We start from the raw sequence: 26,465 nt of genomic DNA, 5'->3' as shown, positions 1-26,465 counted from the left end.
TCAATGTACAAATGATCGAAAGTCAAAGAAATCTAGGATCCTACTTCGAAAGCTCGTGTAGGACTCTTAGGGTGCGTTTGTTGCACTGGACTATCTCGGACTGGACTAAGCTCAGGGACTAAGTTAGACTGGCTTAGACTAGACTAAGCTGGATTAATTTAGTGAAGTGTTTGTTCCAGTGTCGGACTAACAAGTAAAATAATATTTTTCTTTTTTTTTCTTTTTTCTTTTTTTCTTTTTCCTTTACCATTTTCCAGAACACACTTTCTTTGTCGACAAAGTTCTCCCTTTTCTCCATTTTTTTTTGAAATGTTATCCTCATAACCCAGAATCATCGTCTGCTCGATTTGGTTCTTCTGATAATCCCCATGTGGAGCCTCTGCAACCACAGCTTCATCTCAATATTTTGCATATCTTCACAAATTTGCTCAAATAAAAAAAACCCATATTCGCTGGAATTGCAAAAACCCATATTCAAATCACAAAACCCAGATTCAATCCCAAATTCGCTTGAATCACAAAACCCAACTTCGCTGGAAGTGCAAATCCCATATTCGAATCACGAAACCCAGATGAAGAGATCCTGGGTTCGCGATGTAGGCAACAGCGAAGTGAGAAGACGAAGCAAGCAGGGAGAGGAGAGTTCGCGAGTGTAGGCAACAGCAAAGCGAGCAGATGAGAGGAGAGAGGACGCGACGCAGAGAGAGAACGAGACACAGCATGGTCTTAGCAATCCCATGGTTTTCGGGGAGATTGGCTAAGACCTCCTAGTGAAGGAGATAGTTCGTGCGAGTCCCGTTTAATCCCACTTAACTTAGTCCATATGAGCAACAAACACCGGAGTACCCTAATGTCTAGTCCTATCCGATCTAGTGAGAGTTAACGAGTCCAAACAAACGCACCCTCAAAGTCTTAGAACCAGCTTGAGGAAAGTGACTTAAGTAAAAGGGTTGTACGTATACACTGTATTAGATGCTGTTGTAACAATTAGGGAAACTCAATAGTTGTGCCACTTAACGAAGTTTAAATTTGTTTTGAACACTTGACACTCGATAACATTTTTAACTTTTCCAAAAAATAATAAAATATGATACAATCTTTGGTTTGTTTTTGACTTTTTGGTACGTGGTTCAGCACTGTAGCCTGAGAGGTCTCATCGATGTCAGATTATGGAGGCTTTGGGTTGATGTCGGATGGCTTTGGGTCGATGTCGGATTATGGAGGCTTTGGGTTGGGAAGAGGATCCTCTCTGGATCCATTTTATGAGATTCTCATGTTTTTGTCGTTTATCGTACATTATAAGACTAGTTTTCGTCAGATAGTATTTTTTTTTAAATTAAAAAAAAAACAGTCAAATAATTTTTTGATTACACGATGCACGATGAATGATTAATATATGATGATCCCTAGGATCCCCACAAATCCGTTGGGTTGTTCTGTTTTTGCTTTCTTTTTTGATTTTTTTTAAAGAGAGCCAGTTGGTGGATTTGCAACGTTAGTTCATTCCTTTAAGGGTGAGAAAGACTCATGAAACATTTCAATTTTTTGCTGACTACTATTGTACGATTCACCAACTTCAAAAGAACGTGTTGCATTGAATATAAACCTAAAATTCATTCTTAAGTATTGAGACACTCTGTAGTGGTTGGTTGTTCTGATTTGTTTGGTACTTGATCTTTTTACTTTTGAATTTTGATGGACAAATAATAATTTATGAGGCTAAAATCTTAAATTCGAGTAATCCAAAATCCCTTGCAATCAAGTGGGTTCCAAGATTTAATTTTAGCCAAAGAAAAAAAGAAAGTAGATGTGGGTACCAAGGACCCGGGCAATTCCCTTACCAATTGATATTATATTGTGTTAAAAAAAAAAGAAGAAAAAACCTCATTTTAAAGTTTAGGATAAGTAGATTTGAAGTTAGAATTCAATACTTTAGATTCATGTTAAAATACTTTAAATTCATGTCAAATGTAGTAGGAGTGTGAATAAGCCGAGTCAAGGCGAATATCAAGATACTTCAACTTGGAAAACAATCGTGAGTCAAGGCGAATATCAAGGTACTTAAACTCGGAAAACAATTGTAATCATAAGTTCAAGTTTGGCTAAGATAACCTTTTTTAAGCTCAAGCTTGTTTGTAAATTAACCATGATATTTTAATTGGTTTTGCTTTGTTCATTAGCTTTGTGAGCTGAACATACCCAAGTTGAAGCTCAACTCTTTTTTTAACGAATCTAATATTTTGTTCAAGCTCGACTCACTTAACTTACTAACCGAGCTTGAATGAAATAAAATTGAGTTGAACACGAGTCAAACTCAAACAATTCTAGCCGATTTACAGTCCTGATTAAACGTTACTTAAATAAGGTCTTAACCATTTCAAATGAAATATTGTAATGTCATCACTCATGCCGTCCCTCATCATTCCGTCCCCACCTACTACTCTATTGGTTTCGACTACTGAGTCTCGGCTAGAATATCATGTGGTACAACGAGCGTCTTGACGAAAGATTTTCTCCAAATATGTTGAAAGGTAGAAGAATAATAATGTGACAGGTTTTTTTATTTAATACAAGCGATATTACTACTTTAATATATACTAATGAGAGGGTAATAATTGAAATTGGGACGTAAACTCACAATAGATTGAAAAGAAATACCATATCTACCAGGGCAATCCATCAGTTACAATAATAATGTGAACATAGATCATAGCAATAAAACTTAATTGGTTGAAATAATCATCATATAGCATGCTTAAACATAACTAAGTTGACTACATCAATTTATTAGAACTAGTTTGTTGAAATAATATCGCATATCATGTTGCATGTTAGAATATTTGCTCGAATTAAACAGAAAAGGAAAGTTCTATTCACACACTCATATTTACCTCTCACACACTCTTGTTAATTTTTTGTCATTGATATTCTTCAATTTATTCGATCTGACGACCGAAAATTGAGAGGGAACGTGTGAAAAGTAAAAATAGGTGTGTAAATAGCACTGCCCATAGAAAATATCATATAGATACAATGTACTTGAATAACTTTAACATGGTAAGTTTTAAAAACAAAACAAAACAAGAAGTGGAATTATAACGATTAGATACAATTCCACATAATGTAATACGATGCATTTGGTAATGAATTTCTTGTATATATTTCCTCATAAATTCTATATTTAGCTGTGTACTGTTAATAACTTGATATTCTATGTACACAATTTAATCTTAATAACTTATATTTCCATATTAGTTTGAAGTTATTTGTTTATTTCAATAACTTATATTCACAATAATCAATATGCACCAATGATGAGAATTAATTATCTCATGATGTTTATGACACACCCGACCTAAATTAAGGCGTGTTGGCTGTCACGTGAAAGTATCGTAGCCATGTGCACAGTGCGGAAAAGATAAGGATAAGAAATATACGAATAAATAAAAACCAAAAGCTACTAATGTGCACTTATAAGCAGAAAGTATTAGGAATGAGATACATGTGTAAATACTCCTGATCAGAGCATAGAAAGTCTAGGTGCAGTCCAGTAGGACAAGTACTAGTTATACAGTACCAAAAGAGGTTCTACGAATATTATATTTTGTCAGAACCGCCGAATCCTCAAATGCCACTAACAGCAAGTTTACCTAAAACCTAAAGGGGCGCAAAACAGAAAACGTGAGTGAGCAAAAACAAAGGTTTTGGGAACACATTTAAATTTCAAAATCTCTAACCCCTCGCCGTAAAACATGTATACTTTTTCCTAGAAATAGAATATAAACATATACATATATATATATATATATATATATATATATATATATCAATTCAAATCATGTTACACATATTCATAATCATAAGTATGCTATGCCAAGATATAAATAGGATAAGTAACTCAGGTGAAAATAAATTCATGGAAAATAACACATTAGCCGGAACCCCTACAGAAGTCTGTACGGCTGAATTCATAGCTCATTAGTCAATCTAGCCAGAGTCATTACAAATGACCTATACGGCACTACATTGCACACAAGTCGGAACCACTAAAAGGTCTGTATGACAAGACTGGGTGTAATATAGTTATGCTCATCACTACGCTCTCATAATAGTTGTGCGATAAATCGCTAGTCACCTACAAGTCGGAACCACCTATAATGGTCTGTACGATAAGACTGTGCACCTAAATTGGATCCAATGTGAGCATATGGTGTGGGAGATGACTTTATATACAGGCCTGTGCCATATCTCTGGCTAATCACTAACACCGGGGTGTAGGTTTATAAGCTCAATGTTTCTCAATTAATCACAACCATTCAATACACATTCACGATTCATAAACTCACCTGGAACTTACCTGAGCGCCCACAGCACCAAATCACATTTATGCATACAATTCTAACTCATGGTTTAAGATTAAATCAATAGGCATGGCATTTTCAAAGCATAACTCATTTAAATGCATTTTCAGGGAAAATATCAAGCATATATGTATACACTTAAAACCAAAAGGCCACTCACTGGTATGTCGAAGGGTCGTAGCCCTCAGACTGCCCTTGACTGCTCTCGTCCTCGAGATAAGTCTCCCCTATATGCGAAACAACTATAAAAATGTTAATTTAAAGCACATAACCAATACTAGCTAATAACTTCTCATACATTACTCAAATGGGATGTTTGAATATACCAACGTGATCTACACAACCTCACGAACATCCCCATATTTTTAGAAAATGTTTCGATGTCCCACGCGCCGTCACGCATATGGCAACATGCGCGGCCACGCGCAGGGACCCTAACGGAATCCCTTAACCCCGTTAGAAATATTCCGTTAAAAAATAACAGGAATCGTTAATTCTACCTGACGGTGTCAGGATATTCCGTTAACTTTGATGGAATATTCTATCTTTTTCTCCGGTTAGCCTCGAGGGTCGCCGTCGCCGTCACCGTTCGCAGGAAACTGGAAAAACACGAAAACCTTCTTATCTCGTCCAATTCTCAACCAAATTCCATGAAACTTGAACCAAATTAAAGCTTAGGATGAGTATAACATAACTATACCTGTTTTGGGACCTAAAATCCACGGAAATTTGTCGGAGACCCTTCGATAATCCTGCCAAACTTCAAATGCTTCGATCTCGACTTCCCAACGTCTAAATCATGCCATTTTTCTTCTCCGAGCTTTGTGGAGAGGTCCTTAAGCTCCCTATAAGCTTGAAATCTCCCAAAAACTCCACATTCACGTGTACATGAACAGTACCTTGAATTTGGGTTCTCGGGTTCTCGGGAAAACGAGGGTTTCTCGTCTACAGAAAGGTATAGCTGGGTTCATGATGATGAGATGAAGATGATAATGGCTTCCAAAACCTCGATTTGTGACTAAATGGTTCGGTTTGGTGTTGTCCGTACGGTTTGTACGGACATTGCAGAAAATCAAAAAAGGGAGGAGAGAGAGAAGGCACGGGTGTGTGTATGTGTTTTTGTGTGGTCCAAAGTTGTCCACTCCAACCAACCAAAACAACAAAACAACTTAATTTCCAATTAGTTCCACATACTTAGGAAAATAACTTGGACCTAAAACTAAGTCATGTACACACACCACTACCTACGTTTAAGGGTAAAACCGTCATTTCACACCATCGATAAAATTATCCTAGGACGGGCTATGACAGTTTATGCCATTTATGATTAAAAAAACAATATCGGAAATTTCTAATTCGTGAAGTCGTGAAGAGACCTAATGAGTGGAGCAGTACTGGAGCTAGTTTGGAATTAGAGGCTGCTCATGACCTCAACAGCTGTCTAAACTCATGTATATTTGTTGGTAGATTTATCTTTGTCCCCAACTAAGAAGAGAGTGAACAACGTTGCATTACAACCTATTGTTACTTCTTTCTTCTCTAATTTTCATCTTTCTTTCTCATGTCTTCCTTCTCTTTTTTCTTGTGTGCAACCCAATGGTGCGCACCACACGTTCGACGTAATGCAATTCACTCAAAAACTCTTGACAAGCAGGTCTTGATAGGTAGCCTGGGCACACCTTGACGGATGCAGATGCTAGAAAAACACAGCAGGTAGCGACTATCAATAGATGTCATCACAAGCTTTTAGCGAATGTTGATAGATTTTGATAGTACCCAACAAATGCTTGATGTAATGGTACATTGAATTTTTTGTCAAAATCATGACCCCATTTGTGTAAAATCCTAACTTCGCCACTATGGAGCATACATTTTTCGGTGTGGTTTTAGCACTGCTATATAAAGTCACTAATTCACTCATAAATCACGTAGTTTGGAGAAATGATTGGCCAAAATAGTTATAATGTTGCATAAAAGCACCACGTGACTCGCTCGATTGAAGCATTTTAATTCATATATCTCCTTCCGTCTTCATTAGACACCTTAAATTATAAATTTTGTATAAACTACTATAACCATCTCACTGCCGTGTAGATCAATCATGCAACTTAATAACATTACATTACTCACTTTGTCGCAGTATATACATTGCGTATCTACTATATATAAAATTTATAACAGCGTTGCGTAGATCAGTCACGTAAATTATATATCTAAATCAGGACTTGACAATAATTAGTGACATGATTGCAATTTTTTTCTCTAAAAATATGTGGCAAATTGTCAATTGACGAACGATCTTCCCTTTACTGGGCTCACGTAAACAGCGTCCGGACGCTCTTTTTGGTCTTTTGCCTTTCCACAGCTTCACGTGACTCTCCCAAATACAATCCAAACCCACCACCTTCACACAGAGCGCAAAAGAAGTTCGTCCCCAAGCGACCACGAGACGTGGCCGTCTCCTCCTCATATTTCGGCCGAGGCTTCCACTCTCCAGCCGATATTTTATATTTTTGTGCACTTTTTTACTCTCTCTCTCCCAAGATTTGTTTTTATTTTACTTTTGTTTTTTTTTTTCTGGCGCTGTCGATTTTTCACAGAGTTTTGTGTTATATTTAAATTAATTTATAAGGGGTCAGCAGTTGTTTCAGTTGGTTTTGATTCTCTCATTGGTCTCTGGTTTTCTGAGTTTTTCTCTCTCCTCCATCTCCCTCTCTCTCCTCTCTCTCTCTCTCTGCTTCTTTGATAAGCTGCTGCCAGCTTTCTATTGGCCAACAGTGCAACACCAAAGGACCAAGAAAAACCAGAAGAAAATAAAAGGAAAATCTGGGTTTTGTTTTCTGTGCATATTGGTGAGATCCCATGTCGAGTAAAACTCCATTGGGCAAGCAAACCATGGACTCTGTGGATCCTACGAGAGCTTTTGTCAAGAATGTCAAGCGTATCGTTGTTAAGGTACACGGTACACCATTATTTCTTCATTTTTCATTCTTTCTTTGCAATATATATAAAATATGTATTTTTTTGTACATGCAAATCCCAATATGCTCAATGCCATGTAAGTTGAAAGAAAAAGTTTTGGGAAAAAAGAAAACTTGGGTTTGTATAGCATTTTCGTCCTTTATGTGTCTGAAAGACTGAAACTTGGATTTACGACAATTATTGATGGTGCTTTTATGATAATATGACCAATTTGCTTACTTGATTGCTCGAATTTGAAGGTCGGAACAGCTGTGGTCACTCGTGGTGATGGAAGATTAGCATTGGGAAGACTAGGCGCTCTGTGTGAGCAGGTCTGTTTTACATACGACGAGGATTTCCCCTTTGTTGATTCATATACACTGTTTCTCTTGTTTAGACTGACACAAAAAATGGTATCGGAGACTAATGAGCGATGACATATTCGAATGGGATATTTGCAGCTTAAAGATATAAATTCCCAGGGCTATGAGGTTATTTTGGTGACTTCAGGAGCTGTTGGTCTTGGCCGTCAAAGGCTAAGATTCCGGAGATTGGCAAATAGCAGGTTTATATGCAATGACATGTACATTTACTATTGTGTGTGAAGTTTTGGCATCGTTTCACGAAACAAAAGTGCCTGAAACAAGTTAATGCCTTGTTTTGCAGCTTTGCTGACCTCCAAAATCCACAAAATGATTTCGATGGGAAGGCTTGTGCCGCTGTTGGACAGAGTAGCCTAATGGCTCTATATGATACCATGTTCAGCCAGGCAAGACTATAATCTTCTTGTAGTTTCATATAGGATTACAACACGTGCGCATTTTTCAAGTTTTTTTCATACGTAATTTCAGACCTGCCTCCATCGCTTGAACAGTTTTGGCATTCTTTAACTTGCAGCTTGATGTGACTTCTTCGCAACTTCTTGTGACGGATAGCGTGTTTAGGGATGAAGCTTTCCGAAAGCAGCTTTCTGAGACTGTAAAGTCGCTGTTAAAACTGAGGGTTGTTCCTATCTTCAATGAAAATGATGCTGTTAGTACTAGGAAAGCTCCATACGAGGTATTCAACTCCGCTTGTTCCTATACTTTTTCTTCGAATTTGTTTTGATAGGGCTTCTGTTTGGCATATGGATTTATACTGGCTGTGTTTTTGGTTGTGTGTTGCGCAACATTCATGCTTTTGTTACTCTCCCACTCTTTTCCCTTGAAAACAAATCTCATGAATTGCTTAGGCCCGTTTGGTAAGATTTTTGTTTCTGATTTTTGGTTTTTGTTTTTAATTGAAGATGGAGAAGGGAAAATGTGAGAGTAGTGAGAAGCGAGATGATAGATGTAGATTGATGCATAAAATAAAAACTACGAAATAGATACTACGAATAATATTGTGGTTTTATACATTTCCCTTCTTTTCTTCCTCACCTCTTCCATCTCCCTCCCGGCCTTCTGATATTCATTTTCCTTCCATCTCTTTAGCTTTAAACAAAAAAGTGAAAATTAAAAATAAAAATGTTACTAGACGGGCACTTAATTTTCCTGCATTCAAATATATATCTGTTGCTTCTGAATGGAAGTTATGTTCGCAGGATTCTTCTGGCATATTTTGGGACAATGACAGTTTGGCTGGGCTATTGGCTCTGGAACTAAAAGCTGACCTTCTAGTTTTGTTAAGCGATGTAGAGGGCCTCTATAGCGGCCCTCCTACTGACCCGAAATCAAAGTTAATCCATACTTATGTGAAAGAGAAACATCAGGGAGAAATAACTTTTGGAGACAAATCAAGGGTGGGCAGAGGCGGTATGACTGCTAAAGTCAATGCTGCTGTATGTGCAGCTTATGGTGGAATCCCTGTTGTTATCACTAGGTAAATTCTATCATCTAATTGTTCCCAGTTTAGATTAAAGAGGATATTTCGGTTCTTAACATTTTCTGGCATAATTCAATGGAATTTCTGGCCCACTGCAATAGTTTCTTGTTGCTAAAGTTTTGTATTTAATTGCAGCGGTTATGCAGACAACATAAAGAAAGTGCTTCGTGGAGACCGGATAGGCACTGTATTTCATCAAGATGCACATTTGTGGACTCTAGTTAAGGAAGAAGGTGCACGTGACATGGCTGTTGCAGCGCGGGAATCATCTAGACAACTTCGAGTAATTGTCTTCATAAACTTGTTGCCTTTTCAATTGTGATGGTCGAGGTTCTTTGTATAGAGATTAAAGTATTCTTCAAGAACTTGGATATAGAGCAAGTGGTTAAGTAGAGAGATTCAGGATCTAATGTGAATTATTTTCCTTGCAGGCTCTAGGATCTCAAGAGAGGAGGAAAATTTTGCTTGACGTAGCTGATGCCTTGGAGGCAAATGAAGGTGAAATTTTAGCTGCGAATGAAGCTGATGTTGCTGCTGCGCAGGATGATAGATATGAAAAGGCCCTAATATCGCGTTTAGCCCTAAAGCCTGGGAAGGTATGCAGTTTAGTACTTGTGTAGTTGAAACTAAGCCTGCATCACTCCAGCTTGGATGAAATCTTCTTATTTTGTATCTAATGCGTGTCTATAGATTTCTGCTCTTGCAAAGTCCATACGTAAACTTGCAGACATGGAAGAGCCCATTGGCCGTGTTCTAAAGAAGACCGAGGTCAGGACACTATTCTTGTTGTTCTGATTCAGTATTAATGAACATATATGGTACAGGTTTGGACTTTTAATGATTCAAGTTACACAGAACCGAATATGTTAATCATAGCCCTTTTACATGCAGCTTGCAGAAGGGCTTGTCTTGGAGAAACTGTCTTGTCCCTTGGGTGTTCTCTTAGTTGTGTTTGAGTCTCGACCGGATGCCCTTGTTCAGGTATACAAAATATACACTCCATATATGTACTCCTGAATCCTTAATCATCTAAGCCTGCAGAATACAGTCTTGTTTTGGTTATTGACATTTTCTTGATTTGGTTCACATGGAAGTTTCTTGATAAGTTAACCAACACTTTTCTCTTCCAAATGATTCAACAGATAGCTTCATTAGCAATTCAAAGTAGGAACGGTCTTCTGCTTAAAGGTGGGAAAGAAGCCAAGCGATCAAATGCAATCTTGCACAAGGTTTGAGACTCTGGTTATGGCCTTTTATCATTATTTACAAACAAAGTATAAATTCAGGAGCGTGGTCTTCTCTGCATTAACACGTTTCTATTTTGCTTTCGCTTAATTACTTTCTTCTATTTGCAGGTCATCACCTCAGCAATCCCAGAACCTGTTGGCGGCAAACTTATCGGACTTGTGAATACAAGAGATGAGATTCCTGACCTGCTCAAGGTGCGTACTGAAACTTTAACATGTTTATGGTTTTTCAGTACGATGAATACTAAACAATTTGTTTTGCTGCAGCTCGATAATGTGATTGATCTTGTCATCCCTAGAGGCAGCAATAAGCTTGTTTCTCAAATTAAGGAGTCAACGAAGATACCTGTTCTTGGTCATGCTGGTAAGAGAAATAGTATGGGCAATGTAATACCCTACCACTGCAAACTAGAGTTACTAATAAATTGCTGCTTTTGATGCACAGATGGGATTTGTCACGTTTATGTTGACAAGTCTGCTAATCTGGATATGGCGAAGCGCATTGTTCTGGATGCGAAAGTAGACTACCCTGCTGCCTGCAATGCAATGGTAATTTTACTTTTTGCTATCCATGGCTGATCTTTTATGCCGTCCAGGCGTCCATTATTATCTGTACCTGACATTGGAATTCACTGTACTGGTGCCTTTAAATGTTACTCTTTTTCTCAGGAAACACTTCTCGTGCACAAGGATTTGTTGAGTGACGATGGCGGGTTTAAGCAGATAATTTCAGAACTCCAGGTTTCAGGTCTTATACTGTGTACTTATCTATCAACAAACTGCTGGAAAGTTTAATGTATCTGTACACTAACCTCTTTTCTAGTTAAAATTGAGAAAGAAATTTTGATGCCTAACAATGTGATACACTTGTTCAAAAAGCCGTGCCTAAATTTTTGTTTGTTCCTAATAAGACTTCAGAACTATGGTTCTGTTCCCATTGATACAATCTATTTACATTTTTCATTTCTAAATATTGGTAACGGATATCAGTTAATGACAGAAAGTCGGTTGCAGATGTTACCTTATATGGTGGACCTAGGGCAGCAACTGCGTTAAACCTTCCAGAGACAAACTCATTCCATTACGAGTACAGTTCATTGGCTTGCTCGGTTGAAATCGTTGATGATGTAAACGCTGCGATTGACCACATTCATGAGCATGGAAGGTATTTACATTTCACATATTTCATCTCCTTTTTCCCGTATCGCTGCTGTACTGATAATATTTGCCGGTGATTTCTCTAAATTTATTGCCTCTCCACTCCTCTCCATATCCCCTGTTTTGCAGTGCTCATACTGATTGCATTGTGGCTGAAGATCGTCAAGTTGCTGAAACTTTCCTAACTCAAGTCGACAGGTAAGCATATTTCACGCGTGCACAGCACAGGACAGACTAGAGCATTTTTCATTGGCTTCCCAAAACCTTATTTTCTTCGTGAAAAATATAAACGATATTTTTTCAAACAATGAGAGACACGGTATTCTAATTGGTTTTATGCAAAATTTTCTGAATCGTTCACATCTTGATGGCTATACTATTTCCATTAACAGTGCTGCAGTCTTTCATAATGCGAGTACAAGGTTTTGTGATGGAGCTCGCTTTGGACTCGGTGCAGAAGTAAGTGCTCTCTGATTATAGTTCTGGCATTGATTACCAACATTTTGTTCTTCCCCCTCAATTGTCACTGATCTGGTGCATGAACAGGTCGGGATAAGTACGAGCAGGATTCACGCTCGAGGTCCTGTAGGAGTTGAAGGATTGCTAACAACAAGATGGTATATTAGTCCTGCATTATCTTTATTTCTAAACTTTGAGCATACTGGTTGTTTCTTGTTGCATGATTCCTTCGTCTGCGTAACAAAATGCAGGGTTCTGAGAGGGAACGGGCAGATTGTAGACGCGGATAGAGGGGTCGAGTACACACACAAGGACCTGCTTAATTCCTAAACATCTCAATGAAAAGCTTTTGACACATATGGTCATCTGTTAGCCTTAGTTACTACATATATCTTTATCAAATGACAGTGTAGGAGTTCATTGCTCCACAGAAATATTCTACGTATTGTATCGTCGTATAAAATCGTCCTCTTAATCAGGAATTATAGAGGTTTTAATTATTTCAGATTAAGATAGAAGATGGTTGTTATCTCTCTCTTTCATCTTTATCTAATCTTGTTTGATATTTTTTTTTCATTTAAAAGGATTAACATGATACATGACTACAATCATATTTAGAATTAGGACTGGTTTGATGAGTAGTGTCACATCCCAGCCCAGGTCCACCACATCTCAGCCTGTTCCACCACCGTAACATGATATTGTCTGCTTTAGACTTACCATTCCCTCACGGTTTTATTTTTGGGAACTCACAAGCAACTTCCTAGTGGGTCACCCATCCTGAGAGTACTCTGGCATCATTCTCGCTTAATTTCGGAGTTCCTACGGAACCCGAAGCCAATGAGCTCTCAAAAGGTCTCATGCTAGGTAGGGATGAAAATATACATTTAAAGATCACTCCCTTGGGCAATGTGGGATGTTATAAGTAGGGTTTGAAAAATATTGGATAACTCTTAAAATTAAAGATACATTTAAGTGTCATTTAATAACCAATTCATTTTCGGCTTTTAGTTTTTTGTTTTCACTTTTTTGAAAACTGAAAATTTAGTTTGGAAACTACTGTCTGTTCTCAAAAATTGAAAACTACTGAAAAGTGAAAACTCAAGGCTAAATTTGGAAAATTAGAGAAAATAGTTTTCACGCTGAAAACTAAAAGTAGTTACCCTTAGTTTTCAAAAAAGTAAAAACAAAAAGAAAAAAATGAGATAGTTACCAAATGGTACCTTAGATAACAAACTAAGGTAAAGACAACGAATTTTTCATAAGGGGATTATAAAGAAAAGTTATAAGCTATTCATATCAATGATAAAAATAAAATAAATAAATAAATAAATAAAACTATTCATATTCGTCAATTTGGGAGAGATTGAGAAAAGGGATAAAAATGATAAGTTAAAACTAGCGAGTTAGCTAATCCATTATGAGACTTAGCCAATTTTCCACCCTCTTAGTATAGATAATAACGTTTGTTAAAAAAAAAAAAAAAAAGCTAACGAGTTTTCCAATCCAATTCTATTCTAAGTACCAAATGAACCCTTAATGGTGTTCCCAACAGTGAATTCAATACGAAATACAGTTTCTTCCATCTGAAATGTTGCAGAGAAAGCAAGAAAATCGACAAACTTCTACGGATCAAATTGAATAAAAGAGGTCATATTTCACCATCCCACAGTTCTTCAACGCTTTTATAAGGACTCAAGCTCTCATGGACTACGAAATCACCCCGTAGGAGCCTTTGCTGCATAACAGACAAGCAACTTAATGTCAATGGAAACTTTTATGTGATAAAATGTGTCGAGGGATGTATTTAAGCACGTGTTATACAAACCTGGTGGATTCCCGAAATTTTCGAGAAGAGCTCTGGGGGAATGGACCAGTCGAATAAGCTTAGATTTTCCTTGATCCTACTTTCATTTACACTCTTTGGAAGGACGCTGTGTCCACTCTGAATGCCCCAACGAAGACATACTTGCGCGGTTGACTTGTTGAGTTTCTTGGCGATTTCATTCAGTACTGGATCCTTCAGAACTTCCCCCTTCACCAAAACCCCTGGAGAACCCAGAGGAGAATATGCCTGAAAGGAAAGGAAGAGTTTTCTAGATTAAAAAAAAAAAGTTACTCAGTCTCCTGAAAATTAAAATGGATGTTGGAAAAAAAAAAAAAAAAAAAAAAAGCTACTCAGTTTCCTGAAAATTAAAATGGATGTTGAACCTTTGAAGTTGGTATCAGTTGGGCTCCGTGCAAGACGCGTCAAGAAAATCTCACTTTTACTAATTTTCTTTAACTTTGACCTTTTCTAGACATTTGTTTTGGTGTAGAATTATCAATACAATTCTAGTTTCGGAAAAATTGTTTTTATTTTTAGTTTTAAGTATCACATTTCGGGTTCTAAAGCTTTAAAGGAACCATTCTATACGCTAAATAATCAAGTTATCAACCCTATCAATAAATGAGATTAACATTGAGTAGAACCGAGGGCGGATTCCTCCACAGAAAATTTCTCAAGTTGGCATGTAGAATTTACCGACAGATGAATTCCAGCAGATTTGCACAAATTGTGAAGAGCCGGTTGCTGCCAGATAGGGTGGCACTCCACTTGATTTACTGCAGGTGGAACTTTTGCATAAGAAAGGAGGTCCTGCAGCTTCTTAGACGAGTAGTTGCTCACCCCGACTGCTCGTGCCTGACCAGATGCGTACAGGCCCTCCATCGCATTCCAAGTCTCTGGAAGGCACATTGGAACCATGACTTCAGGAGCGAAACCTACTGAGCCCGGCTTTGTACGAAGTGGATAGTGTATCTGCACAAGAATGTTCCACAAACCACTTAAAATTTTAATTTCTTTGTTATTGGAGTTCCGAATTCAGGCAGAAAAGGTTAGGCTCACGAAATGTCCTGCTTATACAAAGTACTAGTTGCATACAAGATATAGATCAATATAGTCAAGCTGCAGATCTTCTAAAGTCTTGCTCAGTGCCTTAGATACGTCTTCAGGGGCATGGTCACTGCACCTGTATACGTCACGAAGATTCAGGGGAAACAACGTAAGATTCCATTGCACATACCAAATACTTGGCTCTAAAGTAAGATCCAACTCTTGTAATTTCATCAAGTTTTCTCAATCGATAACATATATAATTAAGAATATTGTTTCTAAACACTTAGCGAAATGAACTTAGGATTGTGCCGAGATCATATTTATTCAGAAATACGAGACTCGATTGAAGAAACAAAAGAGAATGAATACATACCATAACTTAGATGTAATGAAGAGTTCGCTACGCTGTACTACGCCAGTTGAAAATAGTTCCTTCAGTGCCACCCCTACCTGCAAGATGTCAACAGAAGAAAAGATAACATAGGTCCATCACAATGAAGGATAAGAAAAGAAAATTTAAAGAAATTATAATTAAGGTTCTGTAAGAAATGATTAAAATTCTACCTCTTTTTCATTACCATAGACTGATGCACAGTCAATATGCCTGTAGCCATTCTGCATAACCAAGAACACTTCTTGAGCATAAATTTTAACCCTAGACAAAGGCTTTACCTAATCATGTGATAGTTTAAACTTTGAAGAATCAATATGTGGAGAATGAACCTTGACTGCAGCGATGACAGCTTGACCGACCATGCCTGGTTCAGCCTTCCATGTTCCAAGACCAACAGATGGGATCTTAGCTCCCGTATTCAGATCAAAAGACAAAGTTTCGGATTTGCTTTCGCCCATCTTCTACACACTGAACATGCGATCAGAACCAAGAGAAAGCACAAGATCAGCTTATTTGATCAGAAAATATTACATATTCATCTGGGGAAAAATGACAGAGATGCAAGATTCGGAGTACTCGCCAGTGTTATCTATGTCGAAATTTTTTTCTAGGAGTACGATGCACTAGATATATGTGTTAGACAGATTTTGACGGCAAAAAATTAGGATCTTTCATGACTCCCTAACTGTAAAACAAAGAAAATTGACCTCAAATTAGAAGAAAATTGCATTTTGTGTATATACTTTGAAACACTACAAAGTGCCATGTGGTGCAAATAGCATCCGCGTAGAGGGGAGAGTGTTTGGCGAGGCTGCGGCACTACGGTCGTAGACACAAAGGGTGGGTACCACGAATCAGCGTGTGAGACATGAAAAAGGGAGTGACATTGAGGGTGTTTTGTGTGCGCGGCCAGACTGTTGGGGCTTAAAAAGACTTCACTACTTTGGAGATGTTTATCTCACAAAAAAGAATGTAATGCAGCGGAATTGATAGGCAAAAGAAAGAACACTCAAAGTTTTTACACAAAATTTTTTATTCACTCACAAACTAGTACAAGAGGAAACACTCAAACACTCTTAGAAGCTTTGTTGCTTCTTCTCACTTCTCACTACTTGCTCTCTTGGTTGTTTCAAAAGGTGTGGATGCCTTCTCCTTTTATAGGCATGGATGGAACCTTGGAGAAGCATGGAAGCATCATGCTAGAGATATCTAGATAATTCCACTACCTCCCTAAGCTAGAATTATCTACATTAATCTTGTATGTTGGTGGAATCCTCACCATTCTTCTAAACTCTTCCACCAACTTGAACTTTGCTAGAATTCTCTAGCATGTGCATGAATCTTTCTTTGTGTATGGGCCGGATCAATTGTCTTGGGCCAAGACAAGATTACATTTCAACATCCCCTCTTAATCTTGTCTTGTGACGCCGATTGATTTCATCAATTTTAAGATCTAAAAGCACAAATAAAAAATATCTAAAAGCACAAATAAAAAATATCTTCCAAACCAAAGTGAAAATATGAAAATACCCTTTCGTTCCGTAAATCCCGAGATGGGTTGTTACACCTTTTCTCTGATAATTCGACAAATTTTTCATCAATTTTTAATTGAAAATTAAGCTATATGTAGGCCATCAAATAATTAAGAAAAAACATGAATAATTCTACAATTGAAAGCTTTGGAATGACGTGTTACTTGATTGTGGCCATGAGTGAGCTAAAATGTCTTTAAACTTTTCAGGTTCCATTGTGGATTAGTCCTACCATTTAGGGAAATTGCAAATGTATATTGACTACTTTTGAAAAATTGATCATTTTGTCAATTTCTCAAAAAAATTACTAATAAAAAGGAAAAAATATATATATAAGTGGGATACTCTCGACAAACTCTCAATTCTTATTAATGCCGTGTAACATCAAAAATCAATTGGTCACAAGTGCAAAGGTTTTCATGCTAGACTTTGGTTGTGAGATACTCAACAAAATCCAAAAACTAAGAACAAATGAATTACGAAACACAAATACCATCAAGCCAAAGCTGAGCAACAGGCAAAGGCAATCAAGAAAAACAAAATGCTGAAAGTTGCAAGTGGCATAATCAACTAATCGCTGTTTACGACATCAACCGTCATACTAATCATAAAAAAAAATGCTCCCAGAGTCTCTTCCACATAACTCCTTTTGAATGTAACTTATAAAATCAAATTTTGGATTTTGGAAAACACGCGACGATTCCATTCCTTATAAAGAGCCTCTTCTATATGTAAATTATTAAAACAAAATGCACACAATTTCGTATCAAATTCTGATACAGGCATAACTTGAGAACAAGATTGGGACAGGAAATACGTACAAGGTACAAGTCAACATAATCCAGTTGCAAGTCTCTCAAAGTGCTGTCCAACGCCTCTGGTACATGTTCGGGAGCGTGATCAGTACACCTGCGGATAAACAACCAAACAAGGGTCACATCACTATCACTTAGCATAAATAACCAGCAGTTACTCTAATTAATTCTTCGTGTGCTCAGCGAAATTACTCAAGATATCTCACTACTTAGTTAAATTAGCATGAACAAACCAGTGTTTGGAAGTAATCCACAAATCCTCGTGCTTCACCGCACCATTTTCAGACAGTTTCTTTAGAACCAAACCAACCTACAAGAAATAAAAACTGTTGGTCGAACCAATTTCTGGTAACGACTCAAACATCTTCAAAGAATGACACTAACATAAATTATTTCAAATTTTATCCAGATTTGAATGTAAAGAGATGACCGCATAGTAATTAAAATATAAAGGTAATTAAAGGCAATCAATCAGCTCAACATAAAATATAAAAATTTGACAGTTAAACATAATGATGGTAGTTACTGGGTGCAATTTTCTTAACATGAACAAACACATAAAGACGAATGTCAACCATGAAAGAAATTTACAATAAATGTTCAGGGCTAATTTGATAACCATTTTGTGTTTAATTTTTAGCTTACATTTTTTGTAATAGATAGATCCCTCCATCATTATTCATCCTGCTTTTCCTCATATACTTTCCGTCTACCTATCACGCAATACACAAACAGTAACTAACTAAAAACAAAATAGTTGTCGAACATGCCCTCGAATAAGTAATTTAGCGTAAAAGAAACTGCAGTTACCTCTCTCTCATTGCCGTAGAATTGAGCACAATCAATATGCCGATAACCCGCCTACAATTAATAAAACAACAAATTCATCTTATATACTAAATTTTAGCAAAACCAAACGGCTAATTGTTAAGAATGAATCACACACTGATAGAATGGGGGATTTTTAGGGTCTTATAAGTAAGTTGGGTCATTCTCCATATTGTCTATCGATTTTATCGTGTAAAACCAACTTTGTTCGTATAATCAGAGCAGGTTGTCTACATGTTAGGCTTCAAATTTCGTCACACGAGAGTAGGGATGGGCAAATACCCATTAGTTATGGGTAACCGCGGTTATGCGCCCATTTAAATTAAACAGTTACGGTTATGGGTAACCGTTTAGATAAATAAACGGTTATGGGTATAACCGTTTACCCGCGAAATTTAAATGGGCGGTTATGAGTATTAACCAAGGTTATAAACGGGTAACCGTTTACCCATTTATTTTATATATGTAAAACTAACATAAACCATGTTCTCGATCCAATAATACTTAACACCCAATAAATTAGCAAGGAATTTATCGGTCATTCTCTCAATAACACTACTATAGGAATGATGATTCTCATCATCAAGAAATTTGCCAAATTAATTTAAATTCCTTACGGGTAACCGTGAAATTGACAGAAATGCTTTGACAAAATTGTATTCTAAACAATTTTTGTAACCCAATAATACTTAACAAATATTATATTTACCTTCATTGGTAACAATTAAAAAATCGTCCGTAAACTATTATTTCAATTATTGGAATGATATAAGGACTTAAAAAATTAAAATATGGAAATGTATGATGAATGTACCTATAACGGTGTTCAATTGTCAAAAAAAAAATTATGACAATTTTTTTTTTTAATTTTCAAGTTGTTAAAAAACATGTAGATAGGTGAAAAAAGCGTAATTGTAAAAAAAAAAATAAACGGGTTAAAAAGGATAAATGGGTAAACGGGTATTAAACGGTTACGGTTAAATGGGTATGGTTAACCGTTTATAAACGGTTATGGGTATAGGTATAACCGTTTAGGCAATTACCCAATGGGTAAACGGTTATGCGGGTATGAGCATAAACAATTATAGATAAATTAACATCGGTTACCCACCCGTATAACCATTGCCCATCCCTACACGAGAGGTGTATTGTGAACAAATCCCATGATAATGAAGTAAGGGAAAAAAAAAACTCAACTTTCTTCGCTAATGATAGACAATAATCCTCCACAATGATCAATTTTTCTGTTCGAAAAAAATTTAAATAGAATGTGTAGTAAGGGAAAGAAAAATACCTTGACAGCGGCGTGTACGCCGTCACCGACGAGGCCAGGGCTTGACTGCCAGGTCCCCAATCCTACAGAAGGGATCTTAGCTCCGGTGTTCAGCTCGAAGAAACGAATCTCGCCCGCCATTTCTCAGTCTCTCAGGAGGAGACAGTGAAGTTTAGAGAGAGAGAGAGGGATCTAGAAAAATTGAAAGGCTCTTCGCGCACTTTATATAAGAGAGCGGGAGAGAATTCGAGACGTCATCGTTTACGAACGTTTGATAAGGACTGTTACCTCCTCCGTTTTCTGGGATGTGGTTAGTGCCCTACTAGTCTGGGTATTGAGAGACTTTTCAATATGATGGGAACAAGAGATGACAGGTTATATGTAAACATACAATTAGTTGAATTTCTTTTGAAATGTTCATCCGTTTAAATAATGACATATGTCCCGCATACCCATGTTTCCGTCATACTAAAAAATCTCTCCTTTATATCAGCCTATCAGGTGGCACAGGGAATCTCAGCCTTTGAAATGGAAGTTGCCACCTTTTGTGGCCGTAGATTTTACGTAGTCAAATCAAGTCACCGAGTGGTCCAGGTAAGACACTTGTTGGAGTTATCAAACGGCTATTTCTTTGCCTTTTATTCAAGCCATAAAAAAGGATGTCGATCTTTTTCCAGGAGACCACACAAGTAGAAGGAAAAGGATAAATTGTGAATTTTCGAGGTGTGTCAAACTAGTCGTTCCCAAATTAAATAGCTGCAATTGTCCAAGTGAATAGGCTTTTCTTTTTAAATTCATTGCGTTCTGTGCTCAAACTCTCTAACTTTTTTGTTCCAAACTCCATGTGTTTAGTGTTCAAAGTCCCCATGCTCTTGTAGTGTTCTCTGATTCTGGAGAGAGATCTTCAATGGAACACACTTTTGTTTTAGTGTTAAGGGCCACTTTTATAGCTTTGTCATAGTCTGTGAACTCGTTTCACCTAAACCATTCTCTTAATTTGATGATATAGTAAAGTAAAATGGTTTTTACTTTTAAGAAGTCGTTCTTCTACCAGCGATTGTTTGCATAATTTTTTTCATTTTCTATTTTTAACGAGTCACTTCAATACAGGTTTCAGTCTAACGTGTAGGTATTAAGAGAAGAAGATTTGATTAAATGGGAATCAAGAAGCGAAACAAGGGGAGGAGTGCATAAGGTGAAAACGTGACTGAAAGATGATGAGAGCTGTTGTTAAGGCAGGGCAGAGAAATCAGACAGGGATTAGTTAATTTCTTTCCGTTTAAGTGTAGGGACACGAGTAAAAAGCAGGTTAGGAAAGGAAATAGAACAAGCAACGGTGAACAGTTCCACCATTTCAACACCCAACAGATGCAACCAGAGTCTCGTGCACAAATCCAGTTCCTTTTTATAAGCCTCTCCTGCATGATCAATCGAACAGAATATTGAATTCAATCAATGTCTTGTATTAACGAAGTTGAATAATTGCGAATATGGAAGTTCTCTTAAAGTCGCAGCTTACAAGTGCCTAATCGATATGACCAACGAAAGGATACATTGGAAAAACTATAGAACATCGTCGTATAATGACAAGCAAGTGCAGAAACTAACACACCTGAACGAAAAAGAAGGAATGAAAAGAAGGGGAAAAGGAAAAAGCACTTGACTGATTAATTTCAGAAAACTTGGCAAACAAGTATTGAGGTATAGACCAATAGCATTCGTAAGGACCTTGTTCGTCGCCAATGATGCAAGTCCCCGGAATATGGTATTAATCACAAAAATCTGTAAGTAACTAGCCCTAACTGAATTGGGGAACCGAAAAGATTGACAACTGGTCCATTCTGTTTTCAAAGCATTCACGCAGCTTTGGTTGCTGCCAGTGAGAGTGCAATTCCCCTTGATTAACTGCAGGAGGTATTCGTGGGGGTGGTTTGGCGTGTCTCTGGGTTCGTGGAGATGACGTGCGGGTGGGGGGTCGACTTGCGCAGCTAGAGCAATGTCGAGCAGAAGAGCGTTGTTGAGAGAGAGAGCGATGTTCAGCAGAGGAGAGAAAAAGATGAAATGGACGGACTGATCTTGAGCACAGTAAACGGGACCACAGAGAAACAGAGGCAAAACCGTCGTTCATTATGCGTGAACGGTTCACGCATTAAAATCAGACTGATGCTCATCTCTTTCAAGATGAAATGGAAATGTTCACGCAAAACTGTCGTTCCACTATGCATGAACACTTCTTTTAGAACTGGCTTTTAAAATAGAGTAGTTTGTCAGCTCTCTTGAATTCAGAAAGAGTTATTTGTCGACTCTCTTGAATTACTTTTACTAATCCGGGTTAAGATATAATCGGGATGCCAATATTTGGACAAACTGTTTGTGAAATTCCTCATAAAACTTTGCTTTGCAAGTCATTGCCACAAACCTGATATATCTGGCTCCGGAGAAGGTGACATTTTGCAAATGCCGTTAAACCAAATGATCATTGACATCAATGTTTCATGACAGACGAAGTGAACAGGTTTAATATTTCAATGATTCTGAAGAACCTTACAAGTTATAACAATGTTCAACACAAGTACCAGAGCTTCTGAATTCACCCTTCTCTAAGGAGCCACTGAAAATCAAGCTACAACGAAACAAACAGGCTAAAGAAAGGCATATAGAAAAGCTGAATGTTTCAAACATTCGCTCTTCCAGCCTATGCTTACAATTCTCCATCCCAGAGCTCCTCAATGGTCTTGTAGGCACCGTGCTCCTTGTTGACAAATCCAGTACCTTTCACTAACCTTTCCTGTACGGAAGGAAATACGAAGAAACTTTAGCAAAGTCGAATCACATAGAAATGAAATTAGACTATAGCAGATGTTACTAAACCCAATCTTCCCAAACAGAAAGTTCATTCATAATTCAAGCATGATACACCAAGAAGAAGAAATGACAACTTGAATTTGGGGAAAGAAAGACGGGACAAAGAAAGAATTACTTGCCTGCTTTACTTCAGCAAAGTTTGCAAGCAAGTCTTCAGGTATAGACCAATCAAAAACATCAAAGTTTTCCTTGATCCTATCCTCCTTTGTGCTCTTAGGCAGTACACTGTGACCCGATTGTAGCCCCCATCGGATAGCCACTTGCGCAGGAGTCTTGCCCAGCTTCTCTGCCACCGATAATAGAATTGGATTCTTAAGGACATCACCCTTAATGCTACTTGTGCCAGGGGATCCCAATGGTGAATACCCCTGAAAAAAGAAAAGCATCACAGCATCATACCAATAATTAGCAGCTTGTGCCTTTCGAAAATCATCAAAAGAGGCCTTTAACTTCATATCAGAATACTTACACTTAAGTGGACTCCCTTGGATTTACAGAATTCATGTAGCTTTGGCTGCTGCCACTGAGGGTGGCATTCCACTTGATTAACAGCGGGAGGGATGCGCGCCACAGCCAACAGGTCGCCGAGCTTTTTGGTAGAAAAATTGCTAACTCCAATAGCCCTGGCCTTTCCAGAGTCATATGCTGCCTCCAGTGCTTTCCAAGTACTGGGTATGTCAGGTTGGTCAAGGTTTTCAGGCTTAAAGCCAGCGGAACCTTTCTTCATCTTGACCGGCCAGTGGATCTACAATAATTTTACGAACATTAGTGGCAAATAAGAGTTTATGATACTAGTGAAATTTGTAAGGTTGCTGCTTGTTCTTAAACATACTCCAACGTCGTATCATGAAAACGAACTAAATCATATACCAAGATTGTAATTATTTTTGCAGAAATCATTTGGATAATGTCAAATAAAATGTTATCTTGTCGAAGATTTAACATTCTTTTAATGGTAACGTTCGATTATTATTTGAATGTACGATCCAAATCGTAAACTCATACACCAGCAAACCAAGATATCAGATTGTACATAAAAGATACAGATCGAGATAGTCGAGTTGTAAGTCTTGCAGGGTACTATCTATTGCCTTCCGCACATCTTCTGGTGCATGATTGCTACACCTGCACAGTGACACATGCAATTTCAAAATTCAAATTCACCCTTTCCAATTAGATAGTAAGACCATCTCCAACCCATGAGATAAAACTTAAAATATAAGCTTTAACCGCCCCCCCCCCAAACCATCTCCAACTATGGGCTAAAATAAGTCTTGGGGAGAAAATATATCTCTGGGCTAGATTCTCTCTACGATTTAAGTCTGGCTTAAATTATTCTGAACCCACTAAACTGTCATATTTCAAACATTTCTTTTGTTTTTTTACTTATAATCTAACATCTATGATCAAATAAGATCAAATCTAATAGTAAAAAAAAATATTTGCCAGCCCAAAATTAAATCTAACGTCTAAAATAATTTAAGAAAATTATTTAAATCAAATTTAACTTAAAACTTTATAAATACATATGTATTTGTATGATATTTAATTACTTATCGAAATTTAAATATTTTTAGATTAAAATATTCATAAAAATAAATTAGGATACTCTACATAAATTTTATTTTCAAAAAAAGTTAGGCTAAAATTATTTTTTTAATAATTTCGAACTAAAATTTTAAGTCACAAGTGTTAGAGGAGAAAAATAGTTTCTGGCTTATGGCTTAAAATTTTTTGGCTTAAATTTTTAAGTTTTATCTCGCAAGGTTGGAGATAGTCTAAAGACTCAAGAGTCTTAAAATGGAAAGGGAAATACACACAACAAAATCGGTTACAAACATGTAAAAAATAAAATTAAAAGGACATTAAACCAACAATAAGTCATATACATAAACCACGGTTTAGTATCCTTTTATCGACGTTCATTTTTCACTAAAAGTTTGTAATCAGTTTCGTATATTTCCCAAAGTTAATAAGATATTGAAAACGGACCAGAGTTTTGAAGTGATCCATAAGTCCTCGCGCTTCACTACACCATCAGCATAAAGCTTCTTCAGCAGGGGCGGAGCCACTAAGGGACTAGGGTAGTCCCCGGCCCATCCTGACTTAATCTGAGGTGTGAACCTCATGGAAGAAGATGAAGCAAACGACGTCGTTAAATTGTTTTGATTTTAAATCTTTTCGGTTGTTTAATGAAACGATAAGTTTGGCAAGGGAGTTTTAAAAGAGAGGTGCAATTTTAAATGGAAAAAGCAATCCCACTTCTGGTTCGATTTTCTCACCTAACAGTAATATACACCCTATAATTTTCTAAAGCAACCCACCTTCTTTATTTGCAGACCTCTCCCCCTTTTCCTTCTTTTTCTACTTCTTTGTATTTTCTTTAGCCTTCCACAACCTACCTCTTACTTGGTTGTCTGGGTTTTTACATTTTTTTTCTTCTTAGTATTGAATTTAAGAGATTTTTTTTCAGTTTTGTGAGGATTACACAAATTGCATATGTCAACATGTTTATATATATATACACACACATATTTGTGAAAGGCCCCTCCTCATTCAAAATTCTGGCTCCGCCACTGTTCTTCAGAGCAAACCCAATCTACCCAAAAATAAATAAAAAAAATCCATGAAATTACTGGTCACTGCGATACATAAATCATAGAATAAACCAGATTAATTAAGCAGAAAAATTCGAAACACACAATTAATCACAAGTAATGAAATTTAAATACCTCCTTTTCATTTCCATAAGCTTGAGCACAATCAATATGCCGATATCCAACCTGCATTGACACAGACGCAAAATTAAACTTAATTTTATTTATTTATTTATTTTTTGGAATTGGACTTTTAAATTAAAGCAACCGAAGATACCTTGACGGCGGCGGTGACGGCGGCAGCGACGACGCCAGGCTCGGCCTGCCACGTGCCCAGTCCGACTGACGGAATCTTGGCCCCGGTGTTGAGCTCAAAGAACCGAATTGCTTCCGCCATTTTTCGCCTTTTTTGTGGTTTGTTTGCAGAAAAATTCACACTTTGCTTCGATTTTCGAGTGCGAATATTGGAGCAAGATAATTGGGCCAGTTACTATATATGGCAGGAGTAAAACGGCAAGACGGCAAATGAATGACGTTGAATAGACTAAAAGAAGCAATTATTTGACCAAAAACTAAACGGAAGAACTATATGGACCATTGCATTTTCCCCTCAAGTTGGAGAGAATGGTAATTTTATAGGGGCAGCCATGAAGGAGCTTGTTTTGGAGTTGGGCAATTGGAGAGAGGATCCCCGCCGGAAGACGAGGAACCCGAGATTTCCAATCATATTCGTTCATCGTGAATTATATAACTACTTTTGATGATGTACTCTCTATATTCAATTTTAAATAAAATAATTTTTAATAATTTTTAATTGCACGATGTTTAATGAATGGAGATGATTTGAAATTTTCCAAGATCCTCATAAAGAGGATGTGGTCCTCACTCGGCAATTGGGGATTTGGATCCTCTCTGGATCCCCTCCCTGAGAATCATGGGGATCAAGGCATAAGGACCATTCACCAAAGATCGTACGGCCACAATTAAATGTATTTTATATTTTTAAAAATAAAGCAGTCTCGTTTTGCATAAAAATATTTAATTGTGACCACACGATCTTTGATGAAAGATCCTTGTGCCTTGATCCGCGGGATCCCCAGGGAGGGGATCCGAAGAGGATCCAAATCCGGCAATTGGGTTCTTTCCTTTGTGTTTCTCTCTCCTATATTTCAGCTTTGGTTGTCGTCATTGTCGCGTTACCAATGACGTTGATCAATATTTGTTACCAATTTGT

At 37.3% G+C, this 26,465-nt stretch overlaps 3 protein-coding genes and 1 pseudogene across 9 annotated transcripts; 1 reads left to right on the top strand and 3 right to left on the bottom strand.

Annotated features, from left to right (window-relative positions):
* Positions 1-6,795: 6,795 nt before the first annotated feature.
* Positions 6,796-12,582, top strand: LOC126618554 (delta-1-pyrroline-5-carboxylate synthase-like). Of its 2 annotated transcripts, none has more exons than XM_050286663.1 (20): positions 6,796-7,316; positions 7,583-7,654; positions 7,784-7,887; positions 7,989-8,091; positions 8,220-8,381; positions 8,893-9,182; positions 9,321-9,468; positions 9,617-9,781; positions 9,876-9,953; positions 10,077-10,166; positions 10,328-10,414; positions 10,541-10,627; positions 10,700-10,796; positions 10,878-10,981; positions 11,102-11,180; positions 11,447-11,597; positions 11,720-11,788; positions 11,983-12,049; positions 12,137-12,207; positions 12,301-12,582. In XM_050286663.1, exons 1-20 carry the CDS (start codon positions 7,224-7,226, stop codon positions 12,377-12,379), a joined length of 2,196 nt encoding a protein of 731 aa, XP_050142620.1. In that variant the 5' UTR covers positions 6,796-7,223; the 3' UTR covers positions 12,380-12,582. The 2 variants fall into 2 exon arrangements, with proteins under 2 accessions (XP_050142620.1, XP_050142621.1); XM_050286664.1 differs by having other exon boundaries at positions 6,797-7,316; positions 8,905-9,182.
* Positions 12,583-13,546: 964 nt separating this feature from the next.
* Positions 13,547-19,925, bottom strand: LOC126618552 (NADPH-dependent aldo-keto reductase, chloroplastic-like). 6 transcript variants are annotated; one of them, XM_050286657.1, is made up of 8 exons: positions 16,366-16,400; positions 15,651-16,006; positions 15,492-15,542; positions 15,301-15,377; positions 14,973-15,060; positions 14,574-14,849; positions 13,878-14,123; positions 13,547-13,787 (listed from the first exon to the last, which is right to left on the bottom strand). In XM_050286657.1, the coding sequence occupies exons 2-8, from the start codon at positions 15,777-15,779 to the stop codon at positions 13,701-13,703; spliced, it is 954 nt and encodes a 317-aa protein (XP_050142614.1). In that variant the 5' UTR covers positions 15,780-16,006; positions 16,366-16,400; the 3' UTR covers positions 13,547-13,700. The 6 variants fall into 6 exon arrangements, with proteins under 6 accessions (XP_050142614.1, XP_050142616.1, XP_050142613.1 ...); XM_050286659.1 differs by having other exon boundaries at positions 15,651-15,789; positions 16,366-16,385; XM_050286656.1 differs by lacking the exon at positions 16,366-16,400 and adding an exon at positions 16,170-16,353.
* An 863-nt stretch (positions 19,926-20,788) lies between these two features.
* On the bottom strand, positions 20,789-22,089 carry LOC126618551 (uncharacterized; annotated as a pseudogene).
* A 138-nt stretch (positions 22,090-22,227) lies between these two features.
* LOC126618550 (aldo-keto reductase family 4 member C10-like) lies at positions 22,228-25,914 on the bottom strand. The gene is made up of 8 exons (XM_050286655.1): positions 25,509-25,914; positions 25,367-25,417; positions 25,222-25,233; positions 24,627-24,691; positions 23,672-23,759; positions 23,104-23,379; positions 22,754-23,002; positions 22,228-22,557 (listed from the first exon to the last, which is right to left on the bottom strand). Exons 1-8 carry the CDS (start codon positions 25,626-25,628, stop codon positions 22,471-22,473), a joined length of 948 nt encoding a protein of 315 aa, XP_050142612.1. The 5' UTR covers positions 25,629-25,914; the 3' UTR covers positions 22,228-22,470.
* Between the last annotated feature and the right edge of the window lie 551 nt (positions 25,915-26,465).

This window comes from Malus sylvestris, chromosome 4 (assembly GCF_916048215.2).
Source record: "Malus sylvestris chromosome 4, drMalSylv7.2, whole genome shotgun sequence".
NCBI lineage: Eukaryota > Viridiplantae > Streptophyta > Magnoliopsida > Rosales > Rosaceae > Malus > Malus sylvestris.
Note: the sequence above shows the minus strand (reverse complement) of the source record. Positions and strands in the feature narration are given on the sequence as shown.